General features: G+C 40.5%; 1 protein-coding gene across 2 annotated transcripts in view; it reads left to right on the plus strand.

The window, feature by feature from the left end:
* Nucleotides 1–1,580: 1,580 nt before the first annotated feature.
* Nucleotides 1,581–19,486, plus strand: part of mapk9 (mitogen-activated protein kinase 9) — a 19,035-nt gene continuing 1,129 nt past the window's right edge. The window contains exons 1-11 of one of the 2 annotated variants that reach the window (XM_037675316.1): nucleotides 1,581–1,798; nucleotides 7,948–8,094; nucleotides 11,166–11,295; nucleotides 11,575–11,633; nucleotides 11,846–11,984; nucleotides 13,848–14,013; nucleotides 14,251–14,322; nucleotides 17,751–17,933; nucleotides 18,210–18,334; nucleotides 18,426–18,489; nucleotides 19,168–19,239. In XM_037675316.1, the coding sequence (XP_037531244.1) occupies nucleotides 7,979–8,094; nucleotides 11,166–11,295; nucleotides 11,575–11,633; nucleotides 11,846–11,984; nucleotides 13,848–14,013; nucleotides 14,251–14,322; nucleotides 17,751–17,933; nucleotides 18,210–18,334; nucleotides 18,426–18,489; nucleotides 19,168–19,239 (1,126 nt within the window). In that variant the 5' untranslated portion in view covers nucleotides 1,581–1,798; nucleotides 7,948–7,978. Of the gene's footprint in view, nucleotides 1,799–7,947; nucleotides 8,095–11,165; nucleotides 11,296–11,574; nucleotides 11,634–11,845; nucleotides 11,985–13,847; nucleotides 14,014–14,250; nucleotides 14,323–16,617; nucleotides 16,690–17,750; nucleotides 17,934–18,209; nucleotides 18,335–18,425; nucleotides 18,490–19,167; nucleotides 19,240–19,486 lie in introns of both variants that reach the window. The other variant, XM_037675315.1, reaches the window with a different exon arrangement.

The raw sequence follows: 19,486 nt of genomic DNA on the forward strand, positions 1-19,486 counted from the left end.
AAAGCACTGATTATTCTTTGCAGAGATATTGTAGAGTGCTGTATGAATGGGTAAATGAGGGCACAGATTGTAGTGTATAGTGCTTTGAGTATCTTGATAAGCTAAAAATTTGCTATACAAGTACAGTCCATTTACCATTTACTATTTAAGAAAGAGCTTCCAAATGACTGGGCTACAACAGCGAGAGTAATTAGAGAAACAGGTAGGAGGGTACTTTGTGTGTCATCTGGATAGAGAAAATATAAGGAGACCTGGTGGTGGAAAAGTGAAATGCAGGAAACAAGGTTAGCCAAGAAGAGATGAAACAATGAGGGCTGAAGAAGTAAACCATCATTCATTCAATTCATTCAACCTTTATTTATACAGGTTAGGCTTATTGAGTCACGAGGACTCATTGACAAGAGAGACTTGTAACTTAAGGGAATGAAACCTAGAGCAATGAGGGAGATAGCCAATGCAAAGCAGAAGCCATAAGATGAGTTGTCTGGGAGGTTGGACACTAAAGAGAGCAAGAAGGACTTGCAGCGATTGGCGAGACAGAGGGATCAGGCTGGAAAGGATGTGCAACAAGTTAGGCCTGTTAAAGATAGGAATGGTAATGCTATAACAAATGAGGAGACCATGATGGGAAGTTGAAAGGAGTATTTTGAGGAGCTAATGAATGAAGAGAATGAAAGAAAAAGAAGAGAAGAGGTCCTAGAAGCTGTAGATCAGAAAATGAGAAAGATTAGTGAGGGTGAAGTTCAGAAAGCTCTGAAAACAACGAAGAAGGGAAAGTCAGTGAGACCTGATAACATACCAGTGGAGATTTGGAAATGTCTTGGAGAGCACTTTGGTTGGCCTTGTCGCTGTTTTAAGTGCTCTATAAATAAAATGGTATGGTATGGTATGAGATGGCGGCGAGGTTATTGACTCAAATATTCAATGGCATATTTGAGGGTGAGAAAATGCCTGAGGAATGGGGGAGAAGTGTGCTCATGCCCATTTTTAAGAAGAAGTGTGATGACAGGGGCAGCATGGTGGCACAGTTGGTAGAGCTGCTGCCTCTCAGTGAGCAGGTTGCCCTGGTTCAAATTCCTGTCCTGGGGCCTTTCTGGGTGGAGTTTGCATGTTCTCTTCGTGCATGCGTGGGTTTTCTCCAGGTACTCCGATTTCCTCTTACAGACCAAAAACATACATGTTAGGGTGATTGGTAACTCTATATTGTCCCTAGGTGTGAGTGAGAGAGTGAATGGTTGTTTGTCTCTATATGTCCCTGTGATGGACTTGTGACCCATCCAGGGTGTACCCCGCCCCTCGCACAGTGATTGCTGGACATGAGCACCGGTGACCCAAAATGGAAGAAGCAGGAAAAAGATAATGGATGTATGGATGAAAGTTCAAAAATCTTAAAGCTCTATTAGGATTTTACAGCAGAGCGTGCCCTTTATTTGAACAGAACATAATAAATGAAAAAGTCTTGTAATAGAAAATGGAAATTATTTATATGAACTCCAGTAAATAAACTGATATTCATATAAAGTGATGCTTCTGTAGTTTTCATGGAGAAAAAAAAACAAAAAAAACAGTGAGTTTACGTAAACCGTGCGTGATGACGTCACTGAGTGCTCGGTCTCTGCTTGTTGTGGCTCCCTGCTGCTAGTTAGCTAAGAACCGGAGGAAGGTCTGTTGGTCGTGACAGTCGGAACGGTGGTTTTCCGAAACTTTTCCGAGTCACATTGGTCCCTGAAAGACTGGAAGAGAGTTTCAGCCGCGTCTTGGACGCATGGGAGTTCCCTGGGAGCCGCGAACGGAGAAGGTAAGCTTGCCGCTGCAGCCGCCACCGCCTCCTCTCGCCTCTTGGACCGCCAGGGTTTCCAGTTCAGCCCCGGCGGCCCGACTACCGCATTGCTGCCGATAGAGCTGGGAAAGACTGGTCGTGTAGGCCCCGCTAACTATGAGCCATGTAAACGGAGAAGTGTATACGGCGATGTGGTTCATTCAGGTGTAACTTTAGCAATGTAAACCGATGGTTTGTGATTGTTAAAGCACCGAATGCCAGCAGCGCTGCGGACTCGATGTGTCATACTGGAATTGCGTGTATTTCACAGTGCGCATGCGCGTTGTTGAAATTTAAAATGTCTGTTTTTATACTGTTTGACTTCAATTTGGTTTATGAATGCACATGGCTGACACTCGGTGTTGGTGTACACATAGCACTTTTAAATAGTACTTTAGTAGGGTTACACCTGTTCTATGAACACCAGGTGTGGTGAGACCATGTGCTGTTTTCACCCATATTTAGTTTATTTAAGTCAGAAAATCATCAGAGTCGCCCACCATATGTGCACTGTGTGAATATGTCATGACTTTCATAAACAATTTAACGTGCAAACCCATTTTATAATATACATCATCTTAAGTTCTTTTGTGTTAACTTATCTCAACATCCTTTTCAAGATTGCCCCTAAATGCTGAGTTGACACGTGAAGCTGCAGCAGCATCCTGGCTGTAGATGTGTTTTGTAACCCTGCTACAAAACAATGACTTTGTTTAAGGTTTAAGGTTATTACACTGTCGTCACCAGCTTAACTGACTACCATCCGGCCACATCAGAACCTTAAGCTGTGCTGGACTGAATTGGACTCTTAACTGTGTGAGTAGTTTGAGTTTTGGTTTTATGAAGGTCACCTGCATCTATCAGCTCTCCCTGCAGGAACAAAAACATGAAACATGGAATCAAAATTAGATAAGAAGCTATTAGGAGTGCACCGATTGCAGTTTTCTGGCCGATCACCAATTTCTAAAAAGTCTGACCTGCCGATTCCGATTTTATTTTATAATCAACACTGTCAGGTGTTATAAGGTCACAATGCACCTTCAATTTTCCAATATTAGTTTATTGAAAACATACCCTTGGAACATTATTCTAGAAACAATACGAACTTGTTTTAACTGGCCATGAGGTAGTGCTCTGAAATATAAATGAAGTTCAGACAATTGTTAAAACAAAAAACAAAAAAATCAGTTTCTCATGCAATTATCGTTCGATTTCCCAAAATTAAGGAAATCGGGGCCAATAAATCGTCCGTCCGATTCATCGGTGCATTGCTAGAATCTGTTTTTCGTCTTTATAAATCTCCTTTGAAAAAGAGCCTAAATGCATTGAATTAAGCTAAGAGTTCTGTATTTAGTTTGTAAAGCTTTACCATTTGTTTGATTTTTGACCAGTGCTCTTGAGCAAGACAGTAAGCCAAACGCTTAAAGGGCACCCACCAACCTAATACAGGCTATTAAGTATTTGTAACCAGAACTGATTTGAAAACTTAGACACTATTTCTCATAAAGATTCCCTAAATGTCTTTGTTGTAATAATATGCATACATTCTCAATGTACACACATTGGACTCAAAACTGATCCTAAATCTCCCGTCGTTCGTTATAGTGGAGAAACAAAAATATAAAACCGTTCACCAAAAGAAAGCAATTCGCTGTGCTAATTTGAACTGAAAACACGGCTTGCTACTTGCACACAGCTTTAATAATGTCTGTGGAGATGTTGCTCAAGAGCAGCCTTCTTTGTATTTTAAATGACTATTGTAGCACCATTTTTGTTTTGTTCTTTTCTTAGCTTTTTTTTTTTTTCATCCACATTTCCAGGAGCAGCTGTGTCATGATCTCATCGTTGAGGGTTAGAAATATGATAGTGAACGCCGTGACTCATCCACCTTGCAGTGCAACCTCACTGCTCCAGGTTTTCCATTTAAACCATCCATCCATCCATTATCTTTACCCGTTTATTCCATTTTGGGTCACGGGGGTCGCTGGTGCCCATGTCCAGCAATCACTGTGCGAGGGGCGGGGTACACCCTGGACAGGTCGCAAGTCCATCACAGGGCCATTTAAACTAATCAATCCTTATTTGAATATCACAGATTTCCTCTTTATCTGATGGCGGGTTTTTTTGCTGGCAAGTTAACAGTTGTACATCTGTTGCTCTTATTTTGGGCGAGACGAGTCTTTCTTATGATTAGACCCCCCCCCCCCCCCCAACCGTGTGTACGAGAATCAATAGATCAGACATTCAATTAGAATAAAATAACAGTAAATATATGAAAATAGTAATGTTGATGATTTGCGGCTTCCAAGCCTAAATAACGTGGCGTCTAATTTATATTGCGGATTGAAACAAAACCTTCACATTTTTTCAAATGTACAGTCACAACATTAGGATTAATATTTTCTTGGTGTGTGTGTGTGTGTGTGTGTGGGGGGGGGGGGGGGGTGTAGATGACGCATGGCTGCCTGTATGTTATTATCACAGTTTTTATTTTGAAAAATGCATCTGCCAGGCTGTTCGTGGAGGAAATTGGTTGAAGTCCAGAAAAGACCAGAGAAGAGAGGAGATGCCAGTGGCATAAAAACAACTATAATAAAAAGACCACTCGGAGAGGGGAAAGGAAGTGACGGTTTTTGCAGCGCTGCCTTTTAGGTGTGGTAACAGAGCCAGCTGGATGTAAAAGGTGGAGAAACTGTCAGGAAAGCAGAGGAAGAACGTAGATAAACACGTCTGATGCTTTTATGTTTTTAAATTGTTGCTGTAGTTGTTGGCCCACAGTTCATAAAGGATGATGCTGCCTCCCTTTACTTAATATCTTAAATGAAATGTCACAGTAGGTTGCGACTCTTGACTAGTTGGCAATCGGCATTTGTGGGTTTCTCCATAATGTTTCGAAATGTTCAGGCGTTTTCAATTTCCCTGAGTGGGTCACAGAGGTTTGCAGTCTGCTCACTTGAATTTTGAACAAGCTGAAGAAACTGGTGCACAAATTTTCTCTCAAAACAGTCATCTTGAACCGGTCGCAAACCTTTTTAAATTTACGTAAATCTATCTGATACGAGATCGTTCCTCGTGATAGAAAACGTACAAGGCTTCGGCTCTTAATGTCCAGTTCTAAACGCCGTGTCGACTGTTCCAAATCTGCCCGTTTTTATTTCAAAAGTTTTTCTCTTCTAGATTAAATCATAAAAATGGGGGCCAGCTGCCAAAGTAGGTACAAAGTTTGATGTGGTGGTTAAAAAAAAAAAAAACGGCACGGCCGAAAATACAGTTTTGCAAACCATGGACAAATAAATAGACTGGTATTTTCAAAAATGTGCTGAGTCAAAACGCAGCTACACATCATGCTGGTTACAGATCCAGTTTTGACATTGTCCAGTGTCACTAGGACTCACTTCGTCCTAACTGGACCAGATTCAGTTCTATACTGTGTTAGATCTGGTAGTTTCACATGGAACTGGGTGTTGCCTCAACGTAGGTGGTTCGTCATAGCACAGCCGCCAAAAACTTTCCACCAATGAGTAAATGAAAGAGAAGTAAAGTCACAAAACACTCGCCATTCTCTGCCACCTTTTTCTGCCATGGCTGAGTTGAGGCCACCTTCCCTCCAGCAGTCGGAGACTGTAAGTCGAGTCCATTTGGTCTAGCTCCGTTTGGATTCTGTCGTCAGCCAAAAAGCACGGGAACGTCTCCACCTCCTCATACCACCACAGTGTTGCCAGTTTGGTGGATGTGTTATATATTTTTGGAAAGTTTAAAAACAAAGGTGTGTTTGGGAGATTTTAAAGAGGTTTTGGGGAGTGGTGGCACAGTGGTTAGAGAAGGTGGGCCTGTAATCAGAAGGTTGTCAGTTCGATTCCCTGGACTGACAACATTAAATGTGGGTAGAAAAGGTGAAACACCCACACTTGCCTCCACCCTTAACTCCCTCCATCTGCTCCCAAAACAGGTCTCTTGATAATAATCCGTTGTGACTCAATGAGATTTACCTGTATATATAAAAATTAAATAAAAATAAAATGGTGGGTTTGATTCTTGTGACGGAGACACTCTCATGATTGACGTTTCTTGCTGGCCAGTCATTGTCCTGCAGTCTGCTGATGTCAAACTTTCAGCTCCACCCGGAACGCTTGGAATGAGTAGCTTCTAAGAACAGAGCTGAAAGTGGGTGGCACCTCCCAATGGAAAGACTGAACCCACGCCGGGCTGACTCGGGTAGGGTCGAGGCGAAGTTAAAGGGTCAGAACAGTCAGCAGTCAGGGAGATGGAAATGTACCAAATTTTGTTGCTAACTAGTCTCCAACAGTCCCAGTCCAGTGAATGCATTACCACAAACCAACAATTTTCAGTCAGGTCATCTGGACAGTTTCTTTTTTTGCTGAAACGTTTCACCTTCCATCTAGAAGGCTTCATCAGTCAAGGAAATACACAACACAAAACTGATTCTTCCCCCAAAGTGGAACAAACCAGTTATATTGGTGCTAAGATTGGTCTCTTTGGCTTGGTCCACTTTGGAGTAAACTGTTGGGGGAAGAATCAGTTTTGTGTTGTGCGTTTCCTTGACTGATGAAGCCCTCTGGATAGAAGGTGAAACATTTCAGAAAAAAAAAAAAAAAGAAACTGTCCTGATGACCTGACTGAAAATTGTTGGATTGTATACCTGGATTATTGAGCATGGACTTTGTTGGTATTAACACAAAGGTAGTTTCCTCAACACAATCCCACATGGACCATCATGGACCACACTTCATTAAGGAATCTGTAAATACAAAATAAAGTTTACTACTGTATGTGAAGGAGATGACCTTTCTAAATTCAGAAATGCCACTAAATTTTCTGACCCTATTGGTTTTTTTTTTTTAGATTAGCTGTTTAGCTAAATCTCGTTTTCAAACTCGTATTGGAGATTATGGACGCAGCATCTTCCAGGCCAAAGTCTGCTTCTTTCTTTAAAAGCCAGTCGTCTTCCTGCGGTGGTGCCGGGAGCATCAGTACACGTAATACAGTAAATACCTCTGAAGATTTACAGTAAACTGAATTATATTTACAGGTTTTGGAGCAACTCGTGCTGCCTTTCAGAAACTGTCTTTTTCGGCTCATGCTCTCAGCAAGACTGCGCTCATGTTTGTAGGAAATGCCAGTTTGTAAAGTGTAAATGAAAAACAAAATTCTTTAAAAGCCGTAGAAGTTAGTCTGATGTAATTTCATCTCGTCTGAAAAAATAAAAAGGGAGCATTAAATAATTTACAAAATAGTGCCGTTGCTTATTTAAGTATTTTAAAAATCTAATCACTGACAACATATTTAATCATATTTAATCTTGAACGTCTGTTTTTAGATTTGCTATTTAATTTTTTTACTTTAGCATGTGTGTAAACCAGAGTAGTTTCACAGATGAGGCAGCATCAAATGTTTTCAGGCTCCGTTCTATCTTAACATCTCACTCCTCCGTCGCTGCTTTTTGTTTACAGTTTTATCCCCGAGCATCCAAACCAGCCAGACTTCGTGTTTTTATCATGTCATACAAATAAAAATATTTAAAAAAAAATCACCCTCAGTTGAACTTGTGGCTGTTTTCGGAGCGAATGATAACTACCGTGACTGCTCGCTGTTGCATAGCTACACATTTGTGTGTTTTCGCCCACGTACAAGTACACGCACACACACACACACACAAGTGCCAAGAATAATACGACTCCACTTCCTGACCGAATCAGTGCAAAGACTGCCCATGTTTGTTATGAACCCTCAAACGCATCACGTTTCTTTAACATGCATGTGCTCGGGACATTCTCGCACCATGTCCTGTGTGTGTTGGTGTGTGTGTTTACTGGGGATGAGCCTGAGTGTGGAGATGGCAGTGAAGAGCCTCAGGAACACTAGGCTGTCAGCCTCCTCTGTTCTCCATGATGCTCGCTCACAGTCGCACACCAAAACACTTAACAGCTTTGACGTCAGCAACAACCCACTCCAAGTGTTGTCTGATGACCAAACTGGGCAGCCGCGATGGTCTGGCTTCATACCGATCTGAAAACCAACTGAGTAATCCTCTAACAGTGGAACGACCTGATCTCACTGATGTGTTGGGTTTAGGTGGTAATCTGATGTGTGTCCATGTGACTCTGCAGACAGTCCTGGTGGTCCTGACTGTTCAGCAGGATGAGTGAGGCGGACGGACAGTTCTACAGTGTCCAGGTGGGAGACTCCACCTTCACTGTCCTCAAGCGCTACCAGCAGCTTCGTGCCATCGGCTCCGGGGCCCAAGGCATCGTCTGGTAAGAAGCTTGTGCCTATTTGTTACAGTATTTGTGTTTTACCATGATGCTTCTCTGCCTTCCGTATGCTTTCAATGACTCGATGTATTTTGGAAAGGTAATTTCATAATGAAAATGTCACAGATGCATACGATTCTTCTTGAACATTTTTGTCACATTTAGGTCAGGGTCTGTGCAGAGTCTTAAACAATTATGGCACAGTATGAAATTTGGTTTTAGCAAGGTCTAATGACAACGTTTGCAATCCACATTCCCTCTATACGTAGATGTTCGGACAAGACTGAACCCCAAGTTCCCCCTTATGGTGGACTGTTGTGTGGTATTTGACTGCAGAATAAGAACCTTTTCCATACAGATAATAAAACTCCACCACTGTGATAATATATTCATACATTTAAAGACTTTTTGTCTTAAATGATGGCTTTAAAACTAACTCAAAGTTTTAAAAAAATTCCAGAAGTTTGTAATTTCAAAGTGGAAAATGTGTGAGAACCTGGTGCAGGTCCAAGCAACTCTGAAAATCAGGGAACAACCTGGAAAATTACTTTCACATTTTCCAGACTGGGAAAGCTTAGTGAATTTGAGAAAAACATTAAAAAAAAAAAAAAAAAACTGTGACAAATCAGGGAATTTGAACATTGATCTGCTGATTTAAAGATGATCTTTCTGAGATTTGAACGTGTAAATGTAATAATGCTAATATCAATGTTCTGCTTCTACAGTGCACATAGGTCATGTATACATGGGTCCTTATTGACTGGCTATGGTGGCTACTTAATATCTGTTATACAATATAATTAATTATTAGGAATGATTCTGTATTCACGTACTGTAGGCTACAGTACTGTCATCTCTGAATGTGACTCTGCGTGCCACCTAAAATGCTTCCATTTGAAAATGCTCCATTCCAGTTGTGAGAGTTTTGTGAGACTGAAACTTCTCCTGGAATTTCAGGATTTACTCAGGGAGAACCCAGGGAATTTTGTTTTCATGAAATCCTGGGAACATATTCAGATTCAAATTCAGATATTCTTTATTGTCGTTCGCACCACATGTGGTGGAATGAAATTATGTACACAGGGTCCCAGTAACATCCAACAATAAAATGTAAAATAAAAACAGTTATAAGATCTAAGATATAAACTAAGAAAAACAACAACTAAATATACACTAAGCACTAATAGCATAAAAACAATACGCTGAACAGCAGCACGAACATGAGTCTGTGTGAGCAGATGAGCATGCATGAACACATCAACATGAAACAGATCAGCAGCAGCATGAAACAGATCAGCAGCAACATGAAACAGATCAGCAGCAACATTAAACAGATCAGCAGCAACATGAAACGGATCAGCAGCAACATGAAACAGATCAGCAGCAACATGAAACATATCAGCAGCAATATGAAACGGATCAGCAGCAACTTGATGTGATTTTTCACAATGATTATTCTGGTTAGAGATTCATGAGTCTAACAGCCTCAAGGTAGAAGCTGTTCCTCAGTCTAGTGGTTCTACACTTAATGCTCCTCAACCTCCTTCCTGAGGGGAGCGGGGCAAAGAGTGTGTGCTGGGTGAGTGGGGTCCTTCATGATGCAGGTGGACCTCTTCCTGCATCTAGAGGTGTAGATGTCTGTGATGATGGGGAAGCTGACTCCAACAATATGATGATGATGATGAAGATGGTGATGATCAAGATCAAAAACAACATTTGTAACTTTATGCATTTTTTAATACTGTGTTATATCAATTATAAATACCGGTATACACATTTAATATTTCTGGCTAACACACTCTTTATTTCTCCTAAATGTTTTTTTTATTTACCAAATTCAACATTTTTTTTTCTCATTTCTAGACAATTATCTGAAATATGTGGGTGTTCATAATAAAATCAGAACAGTGCCAACATATTCACAAAAATGTACCAAGATACAGAACTTTCTCTCTGTTGTCACCAATCCACAAATAAGAGTCTTTAGTTTCTTGGACACACGTGAATAGAGTCACATACATCTCCTTTATAAAGCAGATTATGCAGTAGCTAGTTCACTTTTTTGTTTGTTTGTTTGTATATTTTTAAAACATAAAGTTACAGTAATTGCAAGAATCTCATTTTAAAGTAAATTGCAACAAAGTTCAACATAAATTAGTAAAAAAAATAAAAAAGGCAAACAAACCCCACAACAAATCCCTCTGTTATTTACTGTCATTAATCTCCAGTCAAGTTAAAAATCGTCTGCTTAGAGTCAAAAAGAGATTTTCAACTTGTGTGACATTTTTTATATGGTTTTAGCTGAATTTAGATTTGGACATTTAACATATATATTTTTTTAAATAAGATAAGATAGAACTTTATTGGTCCCACAGGAAATTGTTGAATTTCCATTTGAATGTCACGTTTCAAGCAATATTTCATGAACAATAATAACAAAGAAATAAAAATGCTCCAGAATCATTAGATGATAAAAATACATTTTGAAAGAGCACAAACAGGTCTCTCTTGTAAATGAGTCCTCGAGGCTCAATGAGACTAACCTGTAGAAATAAAGGTTGAATGAATGAATGAATGAATGAATGAATACATTAAAACAGTTGCGTGAACAATGCTGGTATTTTAAAACTTGAGCCATATTACAGTGCTCTTCTTTTATGGTCTACATTATGAATTATTTCAGCCTGTTCTTTATTTAACCTATGTGTGGTGTAATGTTAACACGTGGAGTAATAATTAAAAATGCTTTTTTGGCGTCTTGTTGGGCTCAGACTGGTGTCATGTCATTGTATTATTCATTTATTATTCCAACATCAGACATGTTTTTATGAGTTTTATATTTCTGATCGTAAAGAACGAACTTGTCACTGAAGGCTACAAAATAAATTGACCTTATTATAACTTTTTTGTTGCGTTGATGTGTTGCACTTGTTTCTCTTTTGTGCCTCGGTGAGCAAAACAAATTCAGACTTTTGTTTTTACCTCGGGGCAGATAAATGTTTTTTTTCTTTTCTTTCTGGACTGATGCATTTGTTTGCTGATCTTTGTCTCTGTTCTCTCCTTTATGTGTCCAGCTCTGCCCTAGATACAGTCCTCAGTATACCAGTGGCAGTGAAAAAGCTCTGCCGGCCCTTTCAGAACCAGACCCATGCAAAGCGAGCCTACAGGGAGCTGGTGCTGCTCAAATGTGTCAACCACAAAAATGTAAGGATGGGATTTTTATACAAGAATGTATTTTTCTTTAGGCAGCCATTAAATCATTTCTGCGAGATAATCAAACATATTACAGTCTGTTCAGAAATGTTGACTGTATTAACCGTTGATGAAAGTGTTTGTTGGACTCTGACTGGAAGCTGAAGCGTTAACAGCACTGACTGGGAGAAGAAAAGAGTCTACTCTGCGCTGCTGATACAGTTTCTCCCTCCGAGTGAAGTGAATGTGAGCAGAACAAAGTGAACTAATGGCCTGTCTCTCTGCTCGCAGATCATCCGTCTGATCAATGTTTTCACGCCTCAGAAGTCTTTGGAGGAATTCCAGGATCTGTGAGTGGCAGCGGAGGGTCTCTTTAAAACAGCTCCTAGCTGAAGTCTTTAAAACGTTTATTTTTTTCAGTTTAACTAAAATCTAATTTACTTATGAACCTCCTTCGCTGTTCCAAATAACTGTTCAGTACTCTCCTTTTCTGTTTGTGAGCTTCTGTGCTTTTTTTATTTTTACACATTAACACGTTTACTTTAACCCTCCTCTTTCTTAGGTATCTGGTGATGGAGCTGATGGATGCCAGCCTGTGTCAGGTGATCCACATGGATCTGGACCACGAGAGGATGTCCTACCTGCTCTACCAGATCCTCTGTGGCATCAGGCACCTACACTCCGCCGGCATCATCCACAGAGTAAGTACAGTAGTCCCTCATTTATTGCGGGTGTTTGGTTCCAAACCCCAAAGTGAAATTCTGCGACGTAGCAACGTTATATTTATTTTAGTATTTATATATATTAAGGCTTTATAAACCCCTCCCACACTCTTGCAATGTTCTAAACTCTTAAACCTACATCAGTTTAACAACATATGTACAGTACTCTATATGTAGCTACTAAATTTTACTTACTGGCTCTGCAGAACAGCAGCTCTCGGTTCTGGTCCAACTCTGTTCTGTCCGATTCGGTTCCGTTGCTGCAGATGTTGGTTTGGATTGTTATGCAAAAACAGGAACAAACTCTCGGGGATTGTCAGGATGTGCAGCAGAACTGCTGGCATAGCCCTGCAGAACCTCACTGACCTGCACAAGGCGAGGTCAGTGAACAAGGCCAGGCTGATTCTGGCAGATCCTGATCATCCACTCCACAGTGAGTTCAGGTTGCTTCCATCTGGACGCAGGTATCTGCAGCCCAGATGTAGGATGAACAGACTAAAAAACCCATTGATCCCTGTAGCGATCAGGCTTCTCAATGAACACTGATCATTTCTGTACTGTTATTTTAATGTCTTAATGTCTTGTCTAGTTTGGGTGTTTTGTGTGCCTACTTGACTGTGAAACTACTAATTGCCCCTCGGGGATAATAGAGATTCTTGAACTTGACGTACCCAGCAGCAATGTAGTCCACAATCAATCTTCTAAACAATTAAACCTACTAATTTTAACAAGATATGTAGCTACTAAATTTTACTTATCAGCACTTCCCCGCTCGGAGGTCCTCGTCGGCCGGTTGAAAGAGAGGAAAAAGGTCCTCGTGGGCTCCAGGTGGAGCGGTGGAGCGGCGGACCTTGGACGGCGCGCGTCCCCTCTTGGAACTCCTCGTGGGCTGGCTAGGAGCTCTTGAGTTTTCCGCTGAGTCTGGGGTTCTGGTTCAGTTCAGTGCTGTCCTTGAGCGCTGAAACACATTTTGGGTGGGGCCAGACCTTCAGTTGGCTGGTGCGGACCGGAGGTGGTCGATTAAGTCCAAGTCTGGATGACAAAAGTTCCAATGGGCTCCAGAAACAGCGCTGGACCTTTGGCGGTGCGCTTCCCCACTCGTAAGTCCTCGTTGGCCAGCTACCAGCTCTGAAGATTCACCACTGGGTCTGGAGGTCTGGTTCTACTCCAGTTCTGCTCCAGTTCCGTGTGGCTCTCCGCTGGGCGCTGAAGTCACTGTAATAAGTGTCAAACTTTGTCCGATCAGATCAAAACTTTCCCTCAAGTATTTCAGCAGAAGGAAAAGGGGCTTCTGGGCAGGGGGGGCTCTGTTGGCTTCTGGGAAATGTAGTTATGAGCAGGGATACAGTGTAGGCTTATTGAGGGAAAACTACAAAATGGTGGCGTCTGTCCAAAGTATTTTATTTTTCGTTAACTTTTTACTGTATAATACTGCATCCAGTACTGTCCCAATCACATGAGTAACATTAAAGTTGACAATCGTGTCCTGTACAATAAAAAAAAAAAAAAAAATGTTAATGTGTGATGACAAGCCACGGTATAGTGAGTCCGCGGAAGTTAAACCGCAAAGTAGTGAGGGACTACTGTACAGGGGACGATTGTGCTGTTGACCCTACAGTGTCAGGCAGAGAATGGTACTTCACACTACAGCAATACTTTTAGGAATACTATAACACTTTTATATTAATAACGTTCAAGGACTATTGTGATAACATTTTTTGTGTCTGACTGTAAAATTGATTGTTTAAGTTTTAACCACCCGGCTCTCTCTAAACTGTTAGCTTGTGCAATTTTCTCATTTGCATATTTTCCTGTAGATTTATAGATTTTATGTCCCCTCAGGATCTGAAGCCTAGTAACATAGTAGTGAAGTCTGATTGTACTCTGAAGATCTTGGACTTCGGCCTGGCGAGGACAGCCTGCACCAACTTCATGATGACCCCCTACGTGGTAACCAGATACTACCGAGCCCCAGAGGTCATCCTGGGCATGAAGTACAAGGAGAATGGTAGGTGCAACCACGTGAGATAAGTTGTATCGTTCAAACATCGACAGGAGAGGACAAGTGAAGGACGTTCTTAAGAATTTTACTCTGCAACAATATGACATGATCTTAACAGAAGCTCCAAAAAGTAGATGACAAAATAACATTCTTGATCTTTTTTCTTATTGCCTCAAGTCTTTAATCCATTGATGCTTCTGCTGGTTTTCTTAAATCTTTTCCTCTTGTAACACTCTGCTTCAGTGGACCTGTGGTCAGTTGGCTGCATAATGGCCGAAATGATCTCTCACAAAGTCCTCTTTCCCGGAAAGGACTGTATCCTTCATTGTTTGTCTTTGGTAAACTAATAATTGTTTTTTTTTTTTCGGCACAGAAAGGTGATACAGAGATGATGTTTTATTCAGTGTCAGTAGCTGATTGTTTTAAATCAACCCCAGATATAGTAAGATGTTAAGAAAGCACAATTGTTTGGCTTTAAATTAAATCTAATGAACATCCACAAGGGGAAGCACGGTGGCGCAACTGGTAGAGCTGCTGCCTCTCAGCGAACAGGTCCCTGGTTCAAACCCCGGTCCAGGGGCCTTCTGGGTGGAGTTTGCATGTTCTCTCCGTGCATGCGTGGGTTTTCTCCGGGTGCTCCGGTTTCCTCCCACAGACCAAAAACATGCATGTTAGGCTGATTGGTAACTCTAAATTGTCCCTAGGTGTGAGTGAGAGAGTGAATGGTTGTTTGTCTCGTTTGTCTCTATGTGTCCCTGTGATGGACTTGCGACCTGTCCAGGGTGTACCCCGCCCCTCGCACAGTGATTGCTGGACATGGGCACCAGCGACCCCCGTGACCCAAAATGGAATAAACGAGTAAAGATAATGGATGGATGGATGAACATCCACAAGTAGAAGTCGCTTTATAGTTTTTCTACGACTGAAGCCAGTTGTTAGAAATCAGAAAAGTCAGGCTGCTATGTAAAAGTTGCTTTTTATTTAGTTTGTGGTTCTTATGATAGTTTATTATTCATAACAATTACAATCTGCAAAATTGTGATTAAGGAATGATTGACAGAATTTGGACAAATGCTCAAAGTAGGCAGTGTGAAAATCTATAAGACTGTGCACAAAACTTTTTACTTTTTCTTCCACATTTTGAAAAATCAAAGGCTTTCCAATGTCCCTGTTGGATTTGACATTGCTCCATCATAAAAACAACACAATTATTCATACAACTTTGTTTGTGCAAGTAAGAAAATGGAAGTGTAGTGTGGGAATAATTAGTAATTATTGTCAAATTTATGAAGAAATGTTGGGTAATTTGTTTTGAGTACAGTACCTTTTTTGACCACCGGATTGCAGTGTAAGACTGTTTGAACCGAAGGATGGATAGTGAGGGAGCAGCATGTCTCTTTAAGAAAAATGGGAGGGAGGCCCCTTAACGTGACATGGGCTGTCTCTCTTCGGTTCTCAAAATGGCGGACGCTCGGTGTGGTTTGAGCTCTTTAGCATAGCATTTTTCACACACAGCTTTTAATAAAAAATCAGTAAACAAGTTCTCAGCTTCTCTTTGCAGAGAAAAACAACTTTTTACATGAAGGCATGAGTTTCAACTGTGAATTTTGGAGCTTCGACAAGACGGAGGTTTTTTCCCGAGGTCGGCCTGATAGCTTAGCTCGTAGCTTAGCTTTTAACGATCCAAAAGCATGATTTTGGACGGTTAAATGGATTTTAAAGAGAAAGGGAAGGGGTCAGCGAAGAGCACCGGAGTTGAGCCTTTTGTCATCCAGTGTCTTCAGTAGAAAGAGAGAGACATGAAGAAACAATAAAGCTGATAAATGAAAATGAGGTCGATAATTTTCATTTATCATGCGATTAATAGATTTATTGTTTATCGCGGCAGGCCTACCTAAAGATGTGCCTACATGCTTAGGACTGGTTGATTCTGGCTGATGAACTGGTTTACCAGTCCATGTAACATAATTCTAATCTCAAATGCTTTCAGGCAAAATATACTATAGCAAGTAATCTAGGAGTGCATTTTGAAAATCCCTGCTGTGCAAGTTTTACATCAACGATTTGTGTAATATCTGTACAGGCACAGCAGAGAAATATCAGCAGAGCTATGGAGACGTTATCAGCCAAACGGAGCTTTCAGCCTCTGAAACTGGAACAGAGAAGAGTAAACAGCCTTTTATCACTTATAAACGCTTTCAAGCAAACAGCCAACTCAGAGCTAGAGGGAAAACAAACTACATCCCACTGAGTGAAGCACGCTCACACACACTGATGGGACGGTGAGGGATAGAGCAACAGCTGTGTAAACTGATAAGCAGAGGCGAGGAGAAAGGCCTGGAAGGCTGCAGCCGGTTTGAATCCAGAGCAAAGAAAGCCAGACTGAAGATGTGCGCTGTACGATGAAAGCAACAGAGGACGGAGCGAAACAATGCCAGCTGGTGTTTTGCATTTCAATGTTTGTCATTCACACTGAAACCATGCCTCATTCATGTCATTTTACTGTAAACCTGATGTCGCTGTATTTTTGGTTTCATAATATCTTTGTGTGGTTGTATGTGTCATATTTGTGTGTGTTTGTGTGTCACTGTGTGTGTTCTCTGTTTCCAGTGGACATCTGGTCAGTGGGGTGCATCATGGGAGAAATGGTAAAGGGCAGCGTCATCTTCCAGGGCACCGATCGTATCCTTCACTTCTCTCATCGTCTCGTTGTTCTTGCATCCCTCACATTTATCAGACCTCTGTCAGAGCTGTGTTTCCCCATGTCCTCCAAACGCACCATTTACATTAAAAATTATTTACAGCAGGCGTCATTTTGAACAAAGATCCTTCCAGAGGAACCGACTCACCCTTGTTAGATGTATCCACTTGGATTATTGAATGCATCACATCATCTGTTCTCTTTTCTTTTCAGTGATTATTAATCTGCAAGCTCGTGCTTCTGTAATTCTCTTAATTGTTAGAGGGAATCAGATCGAAGCATTTCATTTGCACGTATAGTGTTTGTGTCTCTGTTTCTCATCCGTTTGGTCCTCTCATTCATCAGCAAACTCATTAGTAGCCGAGTCGCTGAGATTGAACAAGGAGCAGAAGCGTGAGGGTTAGATTGCCTTTCATCCTGAAGACGTAATTACCTTCTCCAGTTGTGAGCCAGCAGCTCATCAAGTCCATCTGTGTTTTTAGCCACTCTAAAATGGTTGTGTGGACTGTGCTCATTTTGTTCATGCGCCACACGTGTACAAAATGAAGAACTGCAACTTCCGCTTGAGGAATCTGCACAAAATTTGGAACAAATTCATTATTGTTCCCTTAGAAAACAAAAAAAAAATAGAAATATTTTAGTTTTTGCAACTGTTTTATATGTTTTAAATATGAGTGTATGCACTTGTCAACATTACCATATCATTATTTAAATTTGTCCTCCTTGATTTCAAACAAAATACTTTTAAAACTGGACCTTTTTTTTCAAGCATACCCTCCTTTTTGGGATTATTACCAGAGACATTATCATGCTTGCATATTAAACTAAGATAAACTTAGTAAATATTATACCTCCCTAACAAAAGAGTGGCTTTATAGTCGTATTTGCATGCAAGCCTTTTTATGCTAGCTCCACTGAGACGCCAATATAAAAATATATTCTTGTCTTCTTACAGATGATTCTTTCATTACTTTTAGACTTGTTTGCTTTCACAGTGTGCCATATGTGGTCCGTACTTTTCCATAACAGAAATGTTGTTCAGACATCGACCAGTGGAATAAGGTGATTGAGATTCTGGGAACGCCCAGTCTAGAGTTTATGAACCGACTGATGGAGACCGTCAGGAACTACGTGATGAACAAGCCTCAGTATGCAGGCGTCAGCTTCGCCGAGCTTTTCCCGGACTGGGCGTTTCCCTCTGATTCAGAACACGACAAACTAAAGAGTAAGAACCTCATGCACCGAAATACACTAAACTTTTATTAGTTTTTTTAATGTTTTTATTTTTTTGTTACCAGTGACAGTTGATTTTACTGGTGCTAGTTTAATTTATATAACGAGACATTTTCTAAAGGAACAAGTACGTTTCAAACTAATGCATTCAGAGCGCTGCTCTGCACTGAACAGGAAATTGATCAGTTTTCCTCCAGATCCCCTTTATGAAATTATGTCAGGCACTTGTTTTCATATGAACTCAGCCCTTCCTGTGTTGCCCAAACAGCGTGTCAAGCCCGAGACTTGCTCTCCAAAATGCTGGTCGTTGATCCAGAATGCCGTATCTCTGTAGAAGAAGCCCTGCATCACCCCTACATTCACGTGTGGTACGACCCCGCAGAGGCAGACGCGGTGAGAAGACGGTTCCTCTCAGCTGGCGACACGCTGTAGCAGTGCCGTAGCTGTAAATGACCTGATTTATAACTTTCCTTTTTGTTTTTAGCCTCCTCCCCAGATTTCAGATAAGCAGCTGGAGGAGAGAGAGCACACCATAGAACAATGGAAAGGTGAGATATGCTGCCCTCTAGGGACACAGGTTAGCACTACAACTGCATTTTGGTGTATATTAGCAGATGAAACTGAAATCTTACTTACAATATGAGATTTCTTTGTTGTGTATGTAAAACTTGAACATGAACCTTTACTTGTGAAAAACATTAAGAATAAGTGATCTGTATTTGTAGGGAGTTTATTGCTCTTATGGGGTGTAACTGGGAAGTAGACCCTGAATAAAGCAAAGTTACATTCATTTATTTGATTATTTGTGTGGAGCAATGTTTCACTGAACCCTCAGAGGAGTAATAAATCAATCTGTGTGTGTAAACAATTGCAGCAAGAGGAAAACATTCACTTTTATTATATTTCTAAACCTAAAATCAGAAATCATGTTTTAAAGTAAAAATAACAGATTTACTTTATTTTTAAATGTTTGTAAAAATTCAAAGTAACTGCAATTGGAGTGTTTTTTGTTTTTTTTTCCTTTATAACCGTCTGGAAAAATAGCACGAGATAATAATGTCTAATATTATTGACAGGCAGAATGTTGGTGTGAACAAGGCTGAGAAAAGCTAAATATCAATTGTGACTAATTTGTGACATTGCACAACCTCAGGTCTGAACTGAAATCCCTACAGCTACATTTCAGTTCACAGTGACAGCTCATAACATTTTCTGTTCCCACACAGAACTCATTTATGAAGAGGTGATCGACTGGGAGGAGAGGAACAAAAATGGTCTGATGAAAGAAGACAGCTCAGGTTGGTTGGCCCATCATCTGTCAGATCGTCAGGGAATTTCTAAGCAGAACTGTGGAACAAATGAAAATATGGTGCTGTCTTCACATGTAACTTAACTAAAGCTTCTCATAAATTTAAAGTAGTTTATTTTAGTATGTGTGTGTGTGTATATATATATATATATATATATGTATATGTATATATATATATATATGTATATGTATATATATATGTATATGTATATATATATATGTATATGTATATATAT

This window comes from Nematolebias whitei, chromosome 4, assembly GCF_014905685.2.
Source record: "Nematolebias whitei isolate Nwh7 chromosome 4, NemWhi1, whole genome shotgun sequence".
Lineage (NCBI taxonomy): Eukaryota > Metazoa > Chordata > Actinopteri > Cyprinodontiformes > Rivulidae > Nematolebias > Nematolebias whitei.